The following is a 24,272-nucleotide window of genomic DNA, read 5'->3' on the forward strand; positions in this document are numbered from 1 at the left end:
CAATCTACCAACATGTCTGTGTCTTTTTGAAGTTCAAGACTACCCCAGTCACAGTTGACAACACTTCCAATCTTAGTATTACCTGCAAGTTTTGAAATCATGCCCTGCACACCACAGTCTAGATCATTAATATATATCAGAAAGAGCAAGGGTCCCAACACTGACCCCTGGGGAACTCCACTACAAACCTCCTCCAACCTGAAAAATAACCATTTATCACTATTCTCTGTTTCCCGTCACTCAGCCAATTTCTTATCCAAGTGCCTACTTTCCCTTTTATTCCATAATCTAGAATTTTGCTCACAAGTCTCTCGTGTGATACTGTATCAAATGCCTTTTGAAAATCCATATACACCACATCAACAGTGTTTCCCTTATCAACCTTCTCTGTTACATTCTCCAAAAACTCCGGCAAGTTAGTTAAACATGATTTTCCCTTAATGAATCCATGCTGGCTTTCCTTAATTATCCTGCACTTGTCTAAGCGACTATTGATTTTACCTCACACTATAGTTTCCAGAAGTTTTCCCACTACTGAGGCCAGACTGACAGGTCTGTGGTTGCCAGCTTTATCCTTGCACCCTTTTTTGAACAAGGGTGTCACATTCGCAATTCTCCAGTCCTCTGGCACCTCCCCTCTGTCTACGAAAGACTGGAAGATTATCATTAGTGCCTCTGCAATTTCCACTCTCACATTCCTCTGTACACTTGGATGCATCTCATCCAGTCCTGGTACCTTATCTATTTTAGGTAAAGATAGCCTTTTCAACACCTCCTTATGCTCAACTGTAAGTTCTTCCAGTGTATCAGTTACTTCCTCTCACTTCAGTCTGGGTCGCATCTTCTTCCTTTGTGAAGACAGATGCAAAGCACTCGTTCAATACCTCCGCTATTTCTTCATCCTCCACATTGAAGTCCCCTTTTTTGTCCCAAATCGGCCCTAATCTTTCTTATGCTACCCTTTTATTATTTACATGCTTATAGAAGACTTTGGGATTGCCTCTTATGATGGCTGCCAGCCCGTTTGCATGCTCTCTCCTTGCTTTTCTTTTTAGTTTCTTCCCTTCCCCTCTGGTCCTTCTATATTCAGCCTGGCTCTCCATTGAATTTTCTACCTGACGTCTGTCAAATGTGCACTTCTTTTTCATCTTTATCTTTGTCTCTCTCGTCATCCTGGGCACTCAGGATTTATTTGTCCTACCTTTCCCCTTCAAGGGAATATACCTTGACATTGCCTGCAACACTGTTTCTTTGAAGATGGCTCATTGATCAGCCACAGTCTTTTCTGCCAACATTTGATTCCAACTCACTTGACTCAGGTGCGTTCTTATCCCATCGAAGCTGGTTTTTCCCCCATTAATTATCCCTGCTCTGGATTGTTCCCTGTCCTTTTCCATGATTAACCTAAACCTTTTGATACAATGGTCACTGTCCCCTAGAGGCTTCCCCACTGGTATTTGATCCACTTGGGCCAACTCATTCCCTAGAACCAGGTCCAAAAGTGCATGCCCTCGCATTGGACTGGAAACGTACTGCTGCAGAAAATTATTTTGAACACATTCCAGGAGCTCTCGCCCACCTCTTGTCCCTTTCTACTATTCCTATCCCAGTCTATATTTGGATAATTGAAGTCGCCCATTATGATTACTCTATAATTCTTGCACCTCTCTGTAATTTCTTTGCAAATTTGTTTCTCTACATCCCTTCTACTATTGGTGGTCTATATATCACACCAATCAATGTTATTTCATTGGTGTGCTTATTTCACCTTTTTCATTCCTTACCTCTAGCCAGAGAGATTCGGTCCTTGACCACCCTGCAACATCCTCTCTCTCCAGTACTGTAATGCCATCTTTAATCAATATTGTCACACCCCACCCACCCACCTTTTCTTCCTTTCCCGTCCCTCCTAAACACTTTGTACCCAGGAGCATTTAACATCAAGTCCTGCCCTTCTTTGACCCAGGTCTCTGTTATAGCAATAATATAATAATTCTATTTGTCAACCTGTGCCTGCAGTTCACCAATCTTATTAACCGCACTCTGTGCATTCACATACACGCACATTAGCCCTGATTCAGGCTTTTTAACTTTCCCCCTTATTCTGACCCCCATCTTACTATTGCTTACTCTAATTCTATCAAACTCTATCTACTCTTAATTCTATGGAAGTATTCTATCTACCATGATACTATTCTTTGATATGTCCTTGTTATCAGTTGATACTTCTCTACTTGCCACTGCCAGTTTTTCTCCTCTGCACTCAATTTCCCCTCAGGTTCCCATCCCCCCTGCCAACCTAGTTAAATCCTCCCCAACAGCACTAGCAAACCTTCACACATGGACATTAGCCCCAGTCCTGTTTATGTGTAACACATCCTTCTTCTAAAGGTCCCACCTGCCCCAGAACTGATCCCAGTGCCTCAGGAATCTAAAGCCCTCCCTCCTACTCCATTTCTCCAGCTATGTATTGAACTGCTCAATCTTCCTATTCTTATGCTCACTAGCATGTGGCACTGGGTGTAATCCTGAGATTACCGCTCTTGCAGTCCTGCTTTTTAACTCCCTTCCTAACTTCCTAAAATCTGCCTTCAGGACCTCATCCCTTTTCCTATCTATGTCATTGGTCCCAGTGTGGACCATGAGCTCTGGCTGTTCACCCTTCCCCAGAAGAATGTGCTGCAGCCACTCTATGAAATCCTTGACCCTGGCACTGGGAGGCAACATACCATCCTGGAATCACGTTGACAGCCACAGAAACACCTGTATGCTCCCCTAACTATGGAATCCCTTACTACTATAGCACTTCCACTCTTCCTCATCCTCCCCCCCCACCCCACACACCCCGTGCAGCTGAGTCTTCTATGGTGCCGCAGACTTTGGCTTTTGCTACAGTTCTCACTCATCAGTATCAAAATAGAAAAGTGGTTAGAAAGCGAGCCTCGGGAGCGAAAAGCCTTGGGATTTCTGCACGACCTGCCTGTTTCTCTTAGATACTCCAGTGGTCACCCATTCCTTCTCTGCCTATGTACTTCTTAGCTGCGGTATAACCATCTTTGTAAATGAGTTAACCATGGAATCCTCAGCCACAATGACTCCGGCTGCTGCTCAAGCTCTGCAACTTGTGCTCAGGTTTCTGCAGCTGGTGACATTTCCTGCAAGATGTAGTCAGCGAGGGCACTCTGTGCCTGCACAACTTCCCACATCCCACAGGATGCACTTTCCACATGGCTGAGCTGCACTGACACACCTTAAATACTGTAGTAAACACTTTATATAAAGTTTATTTACTAAATTATTTTAATTTACTAATTTATTTTAATTATTTTCTTAATTTAGAGTAATTTCTATATATACTGCAATTTACTGTGTTTATTAAATGCTAGTGCCACCCACAAATACAGCTAAAAGTTATATTTTTCTTAATTATACAGGTGTGTGTTTTAGGTATTTATTTTAATTATTTTTGATACTGATGGCATCCAGCTCTACCTCCCCCTCCTCTCTCTACCCCTTCGCTGCCTCTAATTTGGCAAGCTGCTAGCCTGACATCCAAAACTGGATGAGCAGAAATTTCCTCCAACTAATTGATGGGAAGATTGAAGCTATTGTCTTCCAGTACAAACTCCAGTCCCGAGCCACCAATTCCACCCCTTTCACTGGCCACTGTCTGAGAGTGAATCAGACCATTTTGCAAGCTCGATGTCTTATTTGACCTTGTGATAACTTCTAATCCCTTTCCTGCACCATCAACAAGACCACCTCTGTAACGTAACCCATCTCTGCACCTGCCTCAGCTTTACCTGCTGCCTAACCTGCTGCCTAAACCTTCAGTTATAACTTGTTCAGCTCTAGACTCGACTATTCCCACTCTCTGCTAGCTGGCCTCCCATTTTTCACCCTCAGCAAACTTGAGGTCATCTAAAGCTCTGCTGTCTGTACCCTTACTCACAACAAGTCCTATTCATCCAGATAAAAACAAAAAACTGCGGATGCTGGAAATCCAAAACAAAAACAGAATTACCTGGAAAATTCAGCAAACTGGCAGCATCGGCAGAGAAGAAAAGAGCTGATGTTTCGAGTCCTCAAGACCCTTGGACAGAACCAGTTCTGTTGAAAGGTCATGAGGACTCGAAACGCCAACTCTTTTCTTCTCCGCTGATGCTGCCAGACTTATTCATTCAGATTGCCCTGAGCTTACTACCTACATTGGCTCGTGGTCTGGCAATGCCTTGCTTTTAAATCCCTCCATGGCCTCACCCCTCCCTATCTCTGAAATTTACTACAGACTCATGACCTCCAAGATATCTGCACTGCATAAATTCTAGACTCTTGTGCATCCTTGATTTTAATGACTCCACTGTTGCTGGCTCTGCCTTAAGCTGATTTGAACCTAATTTCTGGAATTCCCTCTCTGAATCTCTACATCTCTCTACCTCTGTGCTCCTTTAAAACCTACTTCTTTGCCCAAAGTTTTGGTCATCTGACCTAATATCACTGAACATGGCTTTGTGTCTATCTTTGTTTGATAACACTCCTGTGAAGTACCTTGGGACATTTTGCTGTGTTAATTTGCTATGTAAGTAATAAAAAAGGAAAAAACAGATTGAGTAAATGAGTGAACAATATAAAAATAATGTGAGCTTCTACAAGTATATAAAAAGGAGAGTAGCTTAGACAATGAGACTGGGAAATAAATCATGGGAAACAAGGAAATGGAAGAAACTTTAAACAAATGTTTTGTATCCATCGTCAAGGTAGAAGACACTAAAAGCATCCCAATAATGATAGAACATCGGGGGACAAAAAGGAACAAAGAAAATAATTACTATCACTAGAGAAAAAATACAAGGCAAACTAATTTAAGATAGAGATGAGGAGTAATTCTTTCTCCCCGAGAGTCATGAATCTTTTGTATTTTCTACCCCATGGAGCTGTGGTGGCTGCATCATTGAACATATTAAAGACTGAGACATATTTTTAACCTAAAATGGGTGTCAAGGCTTATGGGGAGCTGGAGGGAAAGTATAGTTGAGGCCATGATCTTACTGAATGTCAAAGCAGGCTCAAAAGGCTGTATGGCCTACTCCTACTCTTATGTTCTTAAAAGCTCTACATAAATGCACATTGTTGTTTTGCTCAGGGGAAAAAAATCTGGTGAAAGAATAACTGAATGTATGTTGCTTAATATTCTTCTGCTTGCTGTTTTGCAGAGGGATTAACTTAAAAAAATTTAACACATTATTTCGAACCATATATATTCTGAACACACATTGAGTTATATGTGACTTTAAAATCTTATTTAGATATGAATGTTGCTTAAAACTGGTAAATGTGCATAATTGTAGTACATTCATCTTTTCTTTTTTTCCCTTTACAGAGGGGCGTTTGCATCTCCAGGATATCCCTTCTATAACCAGCAGAGGGCACCTGGAGGCCACCCCAGACCTGGTAGTGGACTCATCCTACTACAGCAACTTCTATCAGCCATCTCTCTACCCAGCTTACTACAACAATTTATACAACTATCCCCAGTACCAGGTGGCGGTGGCAGGGGATTCACCTGCTTCTGACGTAAGCTCCACACTGGGAGGGACAACTGTGAAAAACAGCCTTCGGGGCCTCTCTGCATCATTAGTGTCTGGTCAGACAGGAAACCAGTGGCAGGTAGGATGTACATTGATTCCCTAGTGATAAAATATTATTATCATCATTGTGCTAATGAGTATAAGTATTAGAACTTATGAATAAGTTGATAATTAAGGTAGCGAAATGCTGATTGTATGAAAACAATGGTCTGTATAAGGAAGCTTTGGGTATTTTCATTCTTTTTCCACAGGGAATACCGATTTCCCAACTACAAGGTTGAGGTTAAGAGGAATGGAACCTGATGGGTTTCAAACCTTTTATATTCCTTTGGATATCTGGGACTTCCCCTGCAGGATGGGCCTGGACCAATAATGGACACCACCGCATCCATTGAATGTAAACGAAGGACTGAAAGTGTCCCCAGACTCCTGCTTCTATTTTCTGAAATTGGTCCATGGGACATCCCACTGTGGGATGATTGTAGATGCTAGCTGGGGTCTTGTGCCAGGATCCCTCACCAATTCCGTGGGGGGAGGGAGGGTGTTCTTACGGTAATCAAATAAAAACCTTAGATCACTGACCACCAGATCTTCAGGCCTGCTACAATACTAACCAGAAGAGCTGAATCCCGCAGCTGTAAGCCAGGGTTTGGGTCTGTTACCAAGGCAGGCCTATGTCAGAGGAAGGGTGGGGACGTGTGTACAGAAGTACTACATTAAAGACCCAGGACAACGAAATTTGGTTGTGTTTGGTCTGGAAGGGCACATTGCTGTACAGAGTGGGAGGGAGGACAAGGAAATTTGTCCTTCATGTTTCTTGACATGTAAGTTTAAAAAGGATCCTTTTAGTTCTTCAAATTAAAGGAAGCAATTTGAAGCACTTCTACTAAATTAATTTCACATAATTTAGTTTCGATATGTTAAATGTTGTCTTTACTAATGCAGCTGCCCACTGTACATCTGTTCATCCTGTTGCCCCTCTACCCCAATGCTCCTTTGTTTTCTCACCTTGTTTTAAGTTAGATTCCCTCTCATACACACTCCTCCTGTGCCCTGTGCTGTCCTGTAACAAGGTGAGCAAGTAAACTTCTGTTTGGTCTCTTCAGTCAATGTAAGGAATGGCATGAAAGCCATTTGTAAATTGTCAGGTTCCCTGACAAGATCTTATGAGGGACTGACAGAGGCTTTAGATTAAGAATTTATAGTGTGAGAATTCATAGCAGGAACTAATGTAATACCACTCCAAGGCACAGAGGGGTCAATTTTAACCCATCAGAATGGGTGGATTGGGTTGGGGAGATGTTAACACTTCTTAAAATTTCAAACTCTCCTCCAATCTGCCCATTTCTGGATTTAGCAGAGACAGGATGTGGGGTGGGGGATCAATCAATCCACTTATAGGAGATGTGTTAATCAGTTAAATATTTTAGTGGGTCTGGGAGCCTTGTGTTTAGCCAACCGTACAAGCTTAACCCTGGCTATCCGGGTTTTCCAGGCCAAGGGAGTCCAGCAGCTCAAATCACAGAATGTAACGGCGCAGAAGGAGGCCATTTGGCCCATCGTGTCTGCACCGGCTCTCCAAATGAGCATTATGACTTAGTGCCCTTCTCCTGCCTTTTCCCCGAACCCTTGCACATTGTTTCTATTCTTGAATACCTTGATTGAACCTGCCTCCACCACACTGCCAGGCAGTGCATTCCGGACTTGACCCACTCACTGCGTGAAAACTTTTTTCCCACATTAGATTTGCTTCTTTTGCAAATCATTTTAAACCTGTGCCCTCTCGTTCTTGATCCTTTTATGAGTGGTTTCTCCCTATCTACTCTATCCAGCCCCCTTGTGATTTTGAACACCTCTATCAAATCTTCTCTTAGCCTTCTTCTCTCCAAGGAGATCTGTCCCAACCTCTCCAACCTATCTTCATAACTGAAGTTTCTCATCCTTGGAACCATTCTTGTTAACCTCTTCTACACTCTCTCCAATGCATTCACATCCTTCCTATAATGTGGCACCAGAACTGGAGGCAAGGAAAAGCTAAGCTTCCTTATAGCACTGCTTGTGGGTCAGGAGCAGCAAGAATGCTTCCTCCAACCTACAAAGCTACCTTTATCCTTGCCATTGGTCCCAAATGCCCCCAGCTCTCTCTCTCTCTCTCTCTCTATCTCTCTTTCTCTTTCTCTCTCTCTCCCTCCCCCTCCCCCCCCTCCCCTCCCTCTCTCTCTCTCTCCCTCCGCCCCCAACTGCCCCCCTTTGCCATCTGACCTTTTTTGGGGATTGGAACCTCCCCCCCTCCCCGTGCTAAATCCAACACTCTCACTAATGTGTCATGTGTCATTCCTTTTCTGAGGCCTCCTATAATGTATTTCCTGCCCAATAGGGAACCAAGTCTGTTGATTGGTTTGCCTTTGAATGGGGAACCCACTGGAAAATAAAAAGATGCACAGTGTGGGATTAAAACTTCACAGCATCCTGACCAGAACTCCATTCCATCCCCACTTTACTTGCGTAACCTACTGCTATTAATATCAGGATGATTGTGTTTGAGCACCAACTAGTTGTTTGCTGCTTCCCTGTTTTATTAGTGAATGTTTGACTTCAAATTCCCTTAATGCTCATTAGCAGTTCAACATAGAACCCATGTACCTGTGTACTGATGACCTGATATCAGTGTAATGATTGGGTGTGAAACTAGTACTTACAAACTCAAACAGCTTGATAATTTGACACCTTTTAACTTTTCCTGTTATTTACTTTTGACTTATGGGCGCAGACAAGTTTGTTAAAAATAGGTTGCGTTCACCAGATCTTGCGTTGTGTGCCTGGGTCAAAGGTTTTATATATATATTGCCTGTGTTTTTATTTTCAGAGAAATGAAAGTGATGAGAAGGTGAGTACTCATGTTTTTTCCATTTATTAGTCTCTGCATGGCAATTTTCTTTCCCTCCCAATTTTTCAAAATGCTTGCAGATCTAATACCTTAAGTCTTTTGAGTATTTTGTCCGTGTGTTTCAGCTGCTTGTACTAATTCTATGTTTTCCCTCATGCTTGTTTTAACCTTGTCTTCTATCAAGTTTCACCTTGACAGCATTTTCTTGTAGCTGAGATGTACTATGTATGACTTTCAATATCATGGTTCCTCCTTGCATTAGTACTGCAGGGACATGGCATGTAAATATTGTAATGAATAGAAGGCCTTGTATACGTTACAGGTGAAATTTCTGGTTGGGCCTCCCATTATGGATGGGCAGTAAATGCTGGCCTACCCAGTGGCGCCCACGTCCTGTAACTGAATGAAAAAACACAATAGCCGGCTTATTGAAAAATCACAGGCATTGCATCTAGAATATATTGTCCTATATATCCAGTGCTGTATACCATAAAATTAATTTTATTATGAGTTTCAAGAAAGGTATTGAATTGGAATAGGTGGTTGGTGCAGCTGGCTAGTGATCTGCATTCTGGGCAATAAGGCCTTCCAGAAATAGTCCTGTTGGTAATGTCTTTGTTAAAATAGCAGCCAGAAAAAAAATCATGTACACTCTCTTCCTCATTAACCCTGCACCCCATTTAGTTCCCTAGAACATCCAGTTTGCTGCCACCTTCAAAAAGGAAGAGCACACTCTGGGAAAACTGTAACAAAAATAACCCCAACAAAATGTTCAAGCTTTGTCAGATTGTACAGAACTGTTGGAAAAGAATTAATGGGCTGAGGCAATTGCTGCAAAGCAAAATCCAGTGCAGTGTTGAAGGAAGAAAGACATGATTATTCTGATAGGCCACTGAAGAACTTTAACTTGACCAGAGGAACAAGTGGGAAACTCTTCAAAATTGTACCAGATGTCAAAACATCTATCCTGGATTCACAGAGGTCAAGTAAGTTCTAATTGCATTTACTTTAACCGTGATAACTTTCAGGCAAAAAAAAACAATGCACATGAATGTAACATACAAAGCACCAAAATCATACAATAAAATCTCTTAACTACAAATAAATCTTTAGTATTTTTCAAGTTTACTTTGCTTCTCAGTCTATGGACATTAAACTAACAGTTATTTTTGTTTGCTACCATTTTTTGTGTTCACAGATAAGTCTCAATCAGCTAGTTCCAGTAATTTGTTATAGAGACCATGAATATTTTGGAGAGCACTGTGGATGTACCAGAGCCCATTCATGCTATTTCTACAGGGTTTCTGCTTGAATTACAGAGAGAGATCCAGCCTATCCCACAAAAGTTCCCCTCTTAAGAGTCCCAACGATGAGGAAGATATGCTGTCTGGGGACAACAAAATTTCCATTCAGGCAGGGTATTCCAGAATCGGCTGCTGAGTGGCTGGAAAGCCAGTTAGTGCCAGATTCTTTACATGGCTTCCTGGAAGCTTCTTAAACTTCCAGATGATCCATCATCCATCGAGGCAGATTGTTGTACCATTCCCAGAATCTCACATTGGAGAATATGGGCCTCCTACAGCATTCCACGTACAGTGACCATGCAAATACTAGCTTGAGTTGTGTGATGTTATGAAGCTGAGCTGGGCATGGTTGACTGAGCTCTTTAGTCCAGCTGCTCGTTACCATAGCTGCACTCCCTGTTGCTATCACAGTCGGGCTAGATCATTAATTTCGGACCTTATTTATTTTTTTCATGCATTTGGTAGCCTCATTTCCTGTTTTGGTTTTTCAAAACCAGTTTCTGTGAGGGTTGGAACTTTCACCATTGCGGACCATCACGTTCTGTGGTAGAACTGTCTCTGGAATGTTCATATATGGTGCTTTTTCTCATGAGGACACTGACGACCATATATTATTAATGCAGAGAAAGCTCTAACTACACTGGAAAGTGAGCTTGTGACAGATAAACCGGTCCACCTATTCCCCATATCGATGCCCAGAATCTCCCAAATATCAGTGCAGTAAAGTTAACGGAGGTTAAATTGTGCTGAGTAGCATTTATTTTTCAGGTGTTACATGGGCTCCTAAGGAACCAAAATATCAGGTGGGAGGTTTATGTACAATTCTGACTAGAGGACTGTTGCCAACCATATGGGGAAGGGAAAAACAGGACATCCTTTATCCATGCCTGAAGCAGGTGATGGTTGTTTTGTATATACAAATACAGGGCCTAACACCTGCCTTAGTTCCCTGCTGCAGCTTTGGTTTACCCTGACACAGCCAGTGCCAGTCTCCAGAAAAACTAACTCAAATCACTGCGTAAGTAAAATAAAAAGCAGGAACTCAGCATCAATCACTGCCACCCCCAGGCCCTCGATCCCTCCCTCCTTACAACCTGATCATTTCTGCAAGGCGTCCAATGATCCCCTACCCAGACGCACAGGATAAGCACTTACCGATTACAAACCTGGAGCACTTATACCCTCTGCTGCACTAACTTTATGACGATGAGGTCCAGGGCTCTATACACAAGGCCTGTCAGACCTTAGCATCTGTGTGCAGGGTGTTCAAAAGTGGGATCTGCTGAATTTAATCCCTATTTTTATTTACATATTGGCCAATGTTCACCTGTGGCTTGAACTGAGTATTAAAACTAAGTGGAATTTGTGTAGGGAGCTTGAGGAAACCCCATGGAAATTCTATCCCAGTGAGTTTGCCAGGTTATGATTTGGAGATCAGAAAGAATGAGAGGTGTGACAGGGTGTCTTACCTTGGATCTCCTAGTCAGGCCTTTAAACTTCTTGCTGTGCTGTAGCCAGGTTTTGGTGTGAGTACTGCTTGGGTTCACATACTGTGCCACTTCAATATGTCCTTTTACCAGAACAAAAACAGAATCCGCAGCTTTTTTGTTTTTATGTCCTTTTACCAGTTCAGTTTGAGATCTGCTGACTATCTGAGGGGAAGAAGACATGCCTCCTTTCAAAAACTTGTATCTGAAAACTTCAGGGCCCTGCTGGAACGCATCTTGCCCCTGACCTTTGTCCTGCAGCTCCAAAACCTGTCTTCCCTGCTTGTGCCATAAGAAAGGCAACTCCCTTTTAAGCTGCGGCAGACCGTTAAGAAACTGCAGCAGCATTTAATTTCCAGCCCCCAGCTGATGACCTGCCGATGGTAAGTGTGCTGCGCAATGGCATCTTGGCTACCATGTGCCAGTGAGGGGAAACTGAGACAGGTCCTGCACTGGCAGCAGGGGTGGCCATTCCATTTTCCCCACTCCTCTGCTAGTTCTACATGGGAAGACTAAAGTCAATCAGCAGTGCTTTTTGCCTTTTTTGAATCAGTACTCACCTTGCATCCTTTAAAGCATTCCTTTTAAAGGTTGACACTAAGTTGAAAATTTTAAGGGCATGCTTCATCTGTTCCCAGTATGCCTATCCATATATTGATGCATTGTACACTGCTGAGCCGTGGGGGTGGTGGTTTGATGAAGTAGGTGTATCTGAGTAATTTTATACCCTCGCTCCACTGAAAAGTTGATTGGGGGTTGTGGGGGGTGGGGGGTGGCAAGTGACAAATCCCATCTCTCTTTTCCTACTGTAAAGCTTTGAGATTCAGGAAAAGTTAAGCCCTTAATGTTTACACTGAGTCTAAATTGCTAGTCATGACACTGCTGTTTAATAAAACGTTTGTCATTTGAAAAATAGGGATGGTTAAAGCCCATGCAGAATAGATGCTAAATAGTCTAGATGAATTGAGAATTGGTTTAGCAACCAGAGACAGAAGTATAGAGTCTGATTGTGGAAATAGGCTGGAAGTAGAATGGTGGGATTTCCACTGACTACACCGCTTGAATTTCACACACCCTGGCCAGCGGGTTTTTAGGTGGGGCGTGAGTGTGAATTAGCATAAATGGGCTTCCCACTGGATTCCTGCCCGTCCTGACCTCTCAGTGATTTTACGCTGGGATAGGAGAGGCCTCAGATCTGCCGTCTGCCCTTTCCCAGTTGAGGCCCTTAAGTGGTTAATTATTGACCACCGAAGGGCCGTTTCCTGCCCATCCTCAATTTTTAGATTGGTGGGAGGATTTCCCGGGTGTGGGGCAAGTCTGAAAATATTTGGATTTCGGAAGCCGCCCTCTAACTTCAGGCCCCCCCCCCCCCCCCCCCCCCACCCACAAAGGTCCGGTGGTCACTGGGCTTCTCTCCGCTGGCCCCTGGCCTTTCCCCTAATATCCCAATCCCCCACTCTCCACCCCCCGAGGCCTCCCCACTCTGAGACCCCGAAAACTAACCTTTGCCTGCACTCACGGTTCTTAGGCTCTAGGCTCTATGGCCTGCATGAAGTCCCACTTCTGTCCGCTGCAGGTTCTGTTGCTACAGGGACCAGAGGTCTGCTAACCAATCAGATTGACTGGCAGATCTCTAAGGTGGGATTTCCTCCTGACCGAGGGGCGCAAGTCCAGCCTGCAGCCAGTGAACGCTCATTGGAGCGCAAAATGGCTGCGCAGCAGGCAATGTCAGTGGGATGTGTCCCCGCTGACTCTTTGGATGGCGGGATGGGAAACTCCGCCTTCTGAAAAATCCTGGCCCATGTGTCTCTGGTCGTCCTTGTACTTTTGACCTGGCCCCTCATTATATGTTTAGGCTGAGTTCCAGCTGTGGTCTTGTGGGGATCTGGCAGCCGGCTTTGCCATCCCTGAAATTTGGCATCACACCTGCAAGTAGTTAAATGTCAACAGCAGGCTTTTTAAGATGATCAGAGCTTGAGAGTTGGAACATTATTGTCTTGCAAGGTGAATGGAGTGAAGAGATTCGTATTACAGAACACTTGAATCAAATGGAACATCACAGCTGAAGAACTACTAGATTTTGTATTGTAGAAATTGAGGTCCTGTTGCATGAGATGCATTGCAAGGGAATCCAAGGCACCCTCTAAAACAGATCTGATCATGATGCTTGGACAGTTTAATGCAGTCTCTGGAATCCACAAAACCTGGATCCAGATCCAAATGAGAAAGAAGGTAATGGACTAGAAGGGAGTTACAAAGGTAAGGTGACCCAAAAGTGTCCTATATTCAGTAGCTAAATCAAGTTTGTACACTGCACTTTGTTCCCTCTCAACATTTTAAATCTGTACTGTTACCCTATGCAAAACATTGAAAAGAAACTTGGCATAAAAGAGCTGGGCATCTCTTTCAAGTTGCAAATGACCAAGTTTACACTCAACACTTAAACAGCATCCACACCAAACACCCATACAACAAATAGTGCACGTTTATTAACTCACATATATTGGGTCACGACTGGGTACTTGTGTGACTTTATCATCTTTAAACCCCTTTGTCTCAAGGTTTGTAAAACTTCCTCATATAGGTTAACCGAACAAATGTTACTGCAGTCTCTGCAGGCCTTTAATTCCTGCAGTAATACCTGACTACCTATTTTTATCTGGTGACTTCCCACTGTTGGGCCTTTTCCACACTGGAAGATTGCCTTCTCTGTGCAAATTGTATTGATTCCACAATTATTTACAGGGTTAACATAGAATGGGTCAGGCAGGTGTTCCTTTTGCACTGCCCCAATTCTGCTTGATTTGCATTTTCTGGCTTCTAAATTACATATGTAAGGGGCTTAATGCTGGTTTTAGGCAGCCACAAAGGACATCTGAAAAATGGCCCATTGGCTATTCAGAAGCTGGCAGCTCTTCTGTTCTCAGCAGCGCCACAGTGGAGGTGGTGGCTGCTGCTGATACTACACCCACTGAGGCCTCAGGTCAGATATCTTTCAAGTAATAATTGGAAGTGGACGCTGATCCCTGATTTGATCCTTGCGCCCATTTTGCACCCGTATGATGGGCACAGCAAGATCTAATTTGTACCTCCTTGTCTTGTTTAAAATGTGATTTTTTTTTGCTACATTTGCTTGTGATCAAGATTAATAGAAAGGATCTAAAGGTGGAGAGAAAAGGATGGAGAAAAACAGTACATGTGAGAAAACAGCATTAGAAGAATGTGATAAGAAAATACTAAAATGGGGGAGACAGTTAAGGCAATTAATCTGGATAAAAAACTATTCACATGTTGTTTGGCTTTGAGGTTTGAAACGCAGGAGAGTTTCAGCATCTGAAAAGATACATTAAAGCTTTGGCAAAGATCCCTCGTCACATCCATTTCTCCTGGTAACCTATCTCTCCCTTTCGGAGGCTGTGTGAGTTACAGCTAATTTCCAGGAGTTTCTAGCTTAATTGCAAATAATGTTGCATTCCATTTACTAATGTTAAGCACTTTCCTTTTGATTGTTGTAAAATTCTTGTAATTCTTCTTAGAGATATCGAAATAGATTAGACCAACAGGAAACAGAATTTCAGTGTGTAACAGTGCTGCTCCTTGTTTGTCTACTAGGCTGTCCAGAGTGTTGTCAGCACCAGCTCACTGCAATAAAGTTAATTTTCTAATTTAAATTGCAGTCGCCTCTTCAAACAAAATTCAGTAAATCTTCACAATTTTGCTCTTTAGTTCCAAAATGCAATTCCAGCCAATAATTCCAACCAAAATGATGTAGGTTTTAAGAAAACATTTAAATCATTTTTACAATTTGAGTGCAGTCATGAGTGTATAGCATTTTAATTTGTGACACTGTCTTAACCGCCTGCATTTTAAATTGTTTTATTTTTTTTATCATCTTTGTTTACCCTTTTATGCATTCTGTTGTTTTGACAGGAAATCCAGCAGCCTTGTAATTAAATGAGTAATCCTGAATGCATAAGATTATTGAGGAAACAAAATGTATATTATAGTTTAAGAAAAGAAATGAACATTATTCAAACTGATTGATTAACAGAAAAGTGAGATTAACATCACTATAACATATGCTGATTTGGTGACAAAGGAATTAAATGCTGGAACGAATAATTTGAAGAAAAGTTGCAGTGTGCATGATAAGACAACAAGGGATTAAAAAAACTGAAAATAGACACATACAATAAAAATAAAATATGCTAGGAATGAGCAGCGAGCTTAGCATCTGAAAGGAAGATTGGGTTGCATCTTAGGTATAGCCCATCATCAGAACCCTGTGCTAGGTATAAACTTTTACAAAAAGGATTGTGGGCACAACCTTGTGGAGTCCCACCCACTGAGAACTGCCGGCTATTCGGAGTCCGGCAGCTCTTCTGTTCTCAGCAGTGCCATTGGGAAGGTGGTGGCTGCTGCCGGTCCTACACCCACCGGGGCCTCAGATTGAGGAGTGACTCAGGCACAGGTAACTGATGGTGGGGAGGGCGTCCCAGTAGAGAGATGGAAGGGAGGAGGCCCCCCCACCTCCCCAAAACCACATTCCTGATGCCGGGTCCCTTGAGCAGGCACTGAGTCCTTTGAACGGGGACACTCCCCCCTCCCAGCGAGCCTGCAAGCAAACACACCAGGGTTTACTTGTGCTCCCTGCAAGGTGAGCCTGCTGCGCACTCAAGGGCTTCAATTGGCAGAGCTGGTAGGCTGTCTTCTGTTGAAGGGTCATGAGGACTCGAAACGTCAACTCTTTTCTTCTCTGCCGATGCTGCCAGACCTGCTGAGTTTTTCCAGGTAATTCTGTTTTTGTTTTGGTAGGCTGTCCATGGATGGAGGGTGGCAAGGTGCCAGGGTCCCCATCCGCCTGCCCGATTAAATGCCTCCCCTCACCTTGATGATGGCACAGGATTTTGCCCTGTGATTTCCTTCTAACCTTCATCATTCATTTATATTTGTATCACAAATGGGGACATTTGTATTTTATTCTTCAGATAGTTTTTGAACTACCTTGGTGTGCCTCTGGCAGAATATCTTTTGGATCCCCTGTGGCTCATAGAACAGTGTGTCCTTCACCAGCTGCTGATAGATCATAAAGAATTACAGTTATGCCTCTCACTTACCATAATGACATACCTTGCTGTAAGTATGTAAATCAAGGTGTGACAAATAAAGGTGTACTACACATCACAGTTACATAAATACTTCCTTCTGTGTCGTATTGGCTTCTGTTCATGATACAATAATTTTATGCTGGAATAGATGAGCATACAAAATAATAAGAAATTAAAAATGTATTGTTATATAACTCTACTTAATTGTGTGCATTGCAGTATTTATCCTTACAGTTATTTCTTTTCCTCAGGTAGTCTACACATACAGCCTATATAGCACTGAGTTTCCTACTTCAACACATCTTAGTTTTCACAGCTAATTTTCAGATTTATTTATTGAAAATTTTATATTTTAATTGATAGTTATCAGAGGGGTAGATACACAAAAATCCTGAACACATCCAGGTCTAGCCTAAGAAAATAGATCAAAACAGGGTGTAAAGCGAGCTGCTGATTCACTTTTGCCCATTTTGTGTTTCTGCTAAAGCCCAATCTTATTCCCATACACTTCAACACTGAACGACAAAGGACCATGCTATGTTGGAAGGTATGTCTTCCACTCAGCATTCTAATTTGTGTTCCTGTCTCTTCCTGTATGCATCTCCCAGGAATAAGCTGCAGCTGCCAGTACTGGGGACAAGGCCAGCACCTCACATGACCCTGCATCACTCACCGCCTGTCACAAGCTCCAAGGCTCCATTCTACAAAGACTGTCTTTTATGGCTTTAACGTGCTGGGGATGGATGGAGAGAGCCATTACACACTGTCTCACATGACTGTCTCCATAACTATCCTGAGATTTTCTCCCATACAAGTCAATGGACTTGCTGAGGAAGTGCCCAACAACCAGTATGTGCTGGAGTAGGAATGGATGTGGCTGCTATCTCTCGGCCATCCAGCCTGGCGCATCTTGCTTTGTAAATGACTGTAGACTGTAGATGGCCAGCTAGACCAAAAAACCATTGAGGAGTCAGATACAGTCACACCAGTTACAGGGCCATCTGATGACCCAGCACAAGGAGGTATAGAATGGTCAGTGGTCTAGTATACTGAGCAACTCTCTTGAGTTGTATAGTGATACAGACCTTAATAGGCCTACTTTCAATTGGAGTTTGATACTACAGCAAGACTGTACTAAGGCGTCACTTGCTACCTTGTACACAACACAGAGGGTGATCTGCATTGTGCAATAGCTACCCAATGCCGTCTTCCTTGTCACTGGTGTCTTGGATTATGGCTGTAGTGTGCAATTAAGTATATGACAACATATGTGGTCTCCACTCTGGAAACCTTGGTTATACCTTGGTTATATATTCACATTCCTGCTGTGGGGGTGGGGGGTTTGAACTAAAACTCCAGGATGTAATTAATGACCACCTTCATCTAATTACCCTTCAAGGGCCTCTCCTGCTGGCTACTTCACAATGCAACTATCAGCAATGCTGTATAGAACATAAAAGATACGAGCTGGAATAGACCATATGGTGCTGCGAGCCTGCTCCACCATTTTATGAGATTATGGCTGATCTATGATCTTAATTCCATTTTCCTGCTGGATCCCCATTTCCCATAGAATCCAAAAACCTAACGATCTCAGCCTGGAATATCCTCAATGACTTAGCTGCCACAGCCATATAAAGTAGAGAATTGCAAAGTTTCACAATTCTTTCAAATGAAGAAATTTCTCCTCATCTCTGTCCGAAATGGCCAACTCCTTATCCTTCTAATTGTAAACTTCCCAGCCAGGGGAAACAACCTGTGGGTATCTAATCTCTCAAGCCCTCTCAAAATCTTACATGTTTCAATGAGATCACCTCTCATTCTTCTAAACTCGTGAAAGTATAAGCTGTTTCTACTCAAATTTTCCTCATAGGAAAAACCCCCTCTTAAGTACTGAAACACTTCATTTCAGTACCTGTCTAACATTGAGAAGTTCACAAATATAGACATCATTCCCAAACACACGCTACATATATTTCAGCACAAGATGAAGCAATTCAGCCCATTGTGTTGTGCATGTGCTATTGCCTATATGCTACCATCTACCTATTGTAATCAGATTTTCGTGCCTATTATTATTTTAGTTTAGCTAATTTTCCTTTGAATACAATTATTGACTTGACTTCATTGCACTTGAGGTAAAGCATGGATTATGAGCCTGTTACTTGAAAGGAAATGCTTTCTAACCTCTTCCTTTTGGTACCAATTCTAAACTTGTTATCAGTACACTGGTGGAATTAATCTTTCACTATTAACATTTTCATATTTTTGAAGACTTTAAATTCATTTAACATCCTCTCCCTTGTAAATGTTTTTATTTCCCTCACACATCTCTAATCATAATTACACGTTCTCTCATCCCTGATGCCATTCTACTACATCTACATTACGCTTTCTTTGCATGGTGCTCATTTCTAGGCCTCAAATAAAAAGCTCAAAACTGTGCACCAGACTAAAATGATGAATTAACTTGGGTCTTGTATAGGTTCATTGTTACCTTGTTGTCCCTATATGTAAAACTTAAAATTTCATCATCCTTTTTAATGGCTTTTTCTAGTTGGAATCCAGACCAGTGTATTTATAGCCCCAGATCCTTGTTTCTTCATTCATTGAAAATTATGCTTTTGGAGGCACATTTCTATTCTCTTGTTTTTCCCTAAAACATGCTACTTCATATGACGAGCTTGATTGTATGCACCTTCAGCAACGGGTTTGAAGGTGGGGGGAGGCAGAGCTTGTAAAATCCAGCAAGTGGCTTTCCCACCACCTAACTGTCTGCCCCAACCTGTCATTTTGTGGGAGGCAGTGGAGCCGTTGGGCCTAATAATAATTAATGGCCACCTAAGGGCTTTATCCCGCCAGTATTTTACCTGTGTTGTTTGGAGGCCCACACCATGCAGGAAGCCCGGCAGCTTTAGCTGTGTGGCCTGGTGTCGGCAAGTCGGCTGGGGGAGCTCCATTGCGGGTCCCCTGTGCCCATCGGAGGTACCCACACAGTCTCTCCCCCTCAGGTCATGCTTCCCCCTTTACTCTCCCCTCGCACCCTCTCAAACCCAGCCCTCCATACCTCTCACTTCCCTCTTGATGGGGCCTGTCAGCCTGGCTCCAGCGATGCCCTGGGCTTTCATCTGAGCTGGGGCTCTGGACTCAGGTCTGAGCCGAGACTCCTCTTTGTTCGGACTGCCAGTAGTCACAGCAGTGGCCACTGCTCCTGCCTGGAACTGCTGGGACTACAGAGCTGGCAGCCATCCTATAAGCCAGCAGATCTCTAAGGCGGGACTGCCCCCTGAGATAGGGCTGAAGTTTCGCCTTAAAGCAATCAATGCTGCTTCCAGTGTTAAATTATTACAGGGGAGCCATCAGTATAGTGGGCAGACTTGCCACCACTATATTAGCTGGGGAAGGGCAGGGACTGTAGTGCCCTGTAAAATCCAGCCTGTTCAATCTGCATTTGCTACGTATCTGCCTGCATCCCTAACCTGCCAAAAAAAAACACTTTTTATACCTCTTACTGTCATTTACTTTTTTCATTGTGTACATAAAAAGCTCAAATATCCAAAGGCCAAATTTTTAAAAATTCTTTCATGGGACGTGGGTTTTTATTGCCCTTGAGAAGGTGGTGGTGAGCTGCCTTCTTGAACTGCTGCAGCCTATGTGGTGTAGGTACAATCTTCCGGTTGGTGAGTGGGGGCGGGGCCCACTCGCCGACGCGTAAAATGACCCAGGATGACGTCAGGTGGAACTCTGACATCACCCTGCGTCAGTTCCATTTTCAGGTTGGCGGGGGCACAGCCGCATCAGCCTACCAACCTATCAACGGCCAATTGCGGCCATTTAAAAAGTAATTGACATAATTAATGGACCTGCCCGTCCAACCTTAAGGTTGGCGGCCAGGCTGGGAGCCCTGGTGGGCTTAAGAGAAAGCATGAAACCTCATCCACGGGTGAGATGAGGTCTCATGAGGGTTTTTAAATATTTAATAAAGGTTTCAGTAAAAGTGATGGACATGTCCCAGTTCATGTGACAGCGTCACATGAGGGGACATGTCCGGGAAATTTTGCTATCGTTTTTTTAACATTTAAAAATTTGGAGCCAATCTCCCTGAGGCAGCACTTAGCCTCAGGGAGATCAGTGTGCTCTTTCATGCAGAAGAGCGCACTCCTGGCTGAGGGAATCCCCCAGCCCGCACAAGGAGCACACAGCACTTCCTGGTGGACGTCAGGCTGGGCGGGCCTTAATTGGCCTGCCCACGTAAAATGGCAGCGCGCCCCCGATCTGGGGCGCTGATCGGAGGCATGCCTGCCTGCGCCTGCTCCTGCACTTCTCCCTCCAATGGGGGGAAAATTTTTCCCACAACGTTGTTAGGGAGGGAGTTTGACTCATGTATTGTCCCTTGCAAGCACTTGTAAGATCTCTGTGGTTAAAAATTGAGGTGCAATAAAAGTAACTTCTGCCCTTTGGAGGAATAGTAACCCTCGTAGCACTATTGTAAATCACAAAATCCTTGAACTTTCCAGCACAAAAGTTGGCCTTTGTGCCTCTGCTGGCTTCTACTCCTTTGTCCATTGTCCTCTACCTCTGGACGCCTTTGTATTCTTGTACCCCTTTCTCCGCCACTGATGGCAGTATCTTGAGCTCTTTTGGTGCTACTTTGGGATTCAGTCCACAAACTCTTCCATCTCTCTGCCTGTTTCTGTGTGCTTAAAACTCTTCTCGATAACTGTCTCTGACTTCTGGTTAACTTTCCTAACTCAATATTGATTTTTTTTTTCCTTTGTGAAGTGCTTTGCAACGATTTTGTATAATCACTATTTAAATGGAGTTTTTTAAATTTTTTTGCTAAATGTAAGTAATTTTGAAATTCTGATGCTTAAAATACTAGCATTGTGTTGTAAAGTTTACAAAGCTGCACTAGTGCTAACCTGATCAACGTAACACCAGAAACCATGCAATAGAAATCCAGTGAGAAACGGTAATTTGTAGATTTAACCATTTTCTGTTATTTTTGGTATTAGATGAAGCATCATGTTCAATTATTCTCTGGATTAGTACAAACATATTGTTCAGTATATAAATAGTGAAATATATTGCTTGTATTTCTCAATGTTTATTTAAAAGCGTATAATTATACTACTTAGATCCTATAATGCTCAATCAACCTGTGGAGCTTTACAGCTTGTTAGCTAATAATTGAGTAAAACTTGGCTTTCGGCTGTAGTGAACTACAAAAAAAATCAGAGCCAACCTGGTTCTGTCCTCACTTGGTATCCACACATACTGACCTTCTAATGAGAGCCACTGAATAGTAACTGGTTTCTCTCCCAGCAGCTGAACATGTACTGTTGCCCACATGAGATAAGTTAACTCAAAGACGACCCGCCAAAAAAACTGGACTCTTTTTTAATGTTTTGTGGGCTCATGTGGCATAGGCCATCTACAGATTAAACTTCCCTCTACTGTGTCCAAATAACTGGCAAAATTTTATGGTTCCCTGCGGGTGGGTTTGCAGGGGGAGTGGGGGTGATGTGTCCTGTTAAATACCTGGGTGCCTTACCTCCCCGCCAATCTATCCATGATTTAACGAGTGGCGGGCAAATCCACGGGCAGCACCCCACCCTTATGCCAGTTGAAACCCTGAAGCGGCCAATTAATGGCTGTTCCCTGCCTCTTTTTCCGATCCGAGGCCCCCTTTCCAACCCCCTCCTACTGAGGCCCAAGCAGGCTTACCTGCTCCTGGTGGTGCTGCTGGGGTCAGAGAGTTGGCTGGCAGCTCTGAGGCAAGGCTTCCTGTCCAGTTGGCTAAATATCAGAGCGTTAAATGTCTGTGGGGCATCCCGCCAAGTGGGGACGAGTTTTACAGCGACTTTATCAGCAATGGGGTGGGAAGTCCTGCCACCTGTAAAATCATGCATAATGCATTCTAAACTCTAGTCTCAAAAGTAGGTGCCCTACTAACTATTTTTACATACTGATCCACAGGGGGAGCTCCTCAGTCATTTACTTACTGTAAACCTCCATGTGCTGATGTATATCCACTTTGAATTACATTTTTCCCTATTCACTAATTCAACTATGAAAGTAGCTACGAGTATAAAGCAACTCTTTGAACTTCATGCTCTGAATTATTTTGCTAAACTTAACAAATAGCACAATATAGCCTCTTTGTATGTCTAATTATCCCGGTGGGTTGGTTCATACTTTGGTAATATGCCATAAATAAAAAAAATACCAAACACTGGAGACACTTTCCTATATTTCTGCACAAAGGATTTATAGGTGAATAATGCCTTTGCTTTTAATTGCAGCAAATGAAAACTCCAGAGAACCGGTTTTCAGGCCACAATGTGACACCACAGTACAGGATGCATTCTTACTACTCTGCTGCCTCATACCTGGGTCAAGGCCTAAGCACAGCTGCTTGTGTTCCTCAGCTGTTTACTCTGGAAGATGGCTCCTCTTTCTCGGATGTAAAATCCAATGGTAGGTTAACATTTTTTTCTCCCCCATTATTAAAAATTCAGTGTGTTAAATAAGGCATGTTTTAACAACTTGACTCAGCATACATCCCTTTCAAAGTCAACTTATGTGCCATGCACATAAAGACCTTCTTTGGAGTGGATGACTTATGTGCACATCAAGGTGAATAGAACTGGGCAATAGAACATTTTTCCTTTCTTAATTGAATGTCAGCATCAGGCGCTCCCGAGATCATATATAGCAGAGGACAGATACAGGGTAAATTTTCCTCTGCTCTGTCCAAAGAATGTGCATTAATTATGGCCTCAAAAGTGTACTTCCCACTGCACCAGAGCGACTTTTTCAGTTTCCCATATCTTGTTGTACAGTTTTTTTAACCTCCCTCCCTTTGCACTGTTAAACATTTTTAGATGTTAGTTTCCTTTTCACCATGAAAATTGAAAGCACAGCAAGTATCAAAACACTGCAGTTACAATGCATATAAATTGTTCCAGAAGTAGTTTATTATTCAATTAACTTATATCTCAAAACATTAGAACAAAGGGCGGAATTGTCCAGTCCTGTTTGCGGCAGGTGCCATGGTGGGGGCGGGAGGGTCAATTCGCGGGAGGGGCAGAAATCAGATTTATGCCAGCGTGAACTCACAGCGGGATCATCAGATGGCGCCTGTCATGGCGGAACACTAATCCTGCTGGAGGTCGACATGAACCCAATTTGGATCCTGATAATGGGATGCATAGGAAAACCCGACCGGAATTGCACCCCCGCCCCCCCCACCACCACGCCATATTTCCTGTTATGCTGGTGGGAAAACACGCAGGCCCAGAATACATCTGGACAAGCAAAGTGTACAGAAGTGGGACTCACCTTCAGGGCCTTGCTCAGATCGTGGACATTCAAGGAGCAGAAGATGCTGGAGTCCTACAGATACTGGAACCTGGAAGAACACATGCATCGCATGCTGGATGGATCCTCACGGGCACAGCTGCACTGCAAAGCAGCTCTCGGTAGTTGGGGGTCTCCGTTCATGTCTCAGGTCTGCTTTGGAACATCACCGTCTTGGCCATGGGCTGCTACAGATGATCGGGTGGGAGAGGAAATTCCAGCTGTGTGTGGGAGAGGAAGGTCCAGCTCTGGGGGGGGTGGGATGTTGGGATGGAGGAGTACGGGAAGAGGAGGGTATAAGGGGAAGAATATTGCAACTCGGGGTAGGAGTAAGGGAGGGAGTGCGGAGGGGCAAAGGTGTTTTGGGGGAGAAGGGAGTGCGGAGAGGGGAAGGTGTTCAGGGGAGGACGGAGCAAGGGGGGAGGGGGATGTCCAAGTGAAAGGGAAGGGTCTACTGAGGGTGGGTGTGCTTAGAGGGAATGGTGAGTGTGAGAGGGGGCAGATTGAGCTGAAAGACAGCATTATTCAGTGAAAGT

General features: G+C 43.4%; 1 protein-coding gene across 1 annotated transcript in view; it reads left to right on the forward strand.

Moving 5' to 3' along the window:
* Positions 1–24,272, forward strand: part of dmrt1 (doublesex and mab-3 related transcription factor 1) — a 151,610-nt gene that overhangs the window by 106,804 nt on the left and 20,534 nt on the right. The window contains exons 4-5 of the mRNA XM_041185285.1: positions 5,383–5,667; positions 22,680–22,854. Of these exons, the coding sequence (XP_041041219.1) occupies positions 5,383–5,667; positions 22,680–22,854 (460 nt within the window). The remainder of the gene's footprint in view (positions 1–5,382; positions 5,668–22,679; positions 22,855–24,272) is intronic.

Source organism: Carcharodon carcharias, chromosome 4, assembly GCF_017639515.1.
Source record: "Carcharodon carcharias isolate sCarCar2 chromosome 4, sCarCar2.pri, whole genome shotgun sequence".
Classification (NCBI taxonomy): domain Eukaryota; kingdom Metazoa; phylum Chordata; class Chondrichthyes; order Lamniformes; family Lamnidae; genus Carcharodon; species Carcharodon carcharias.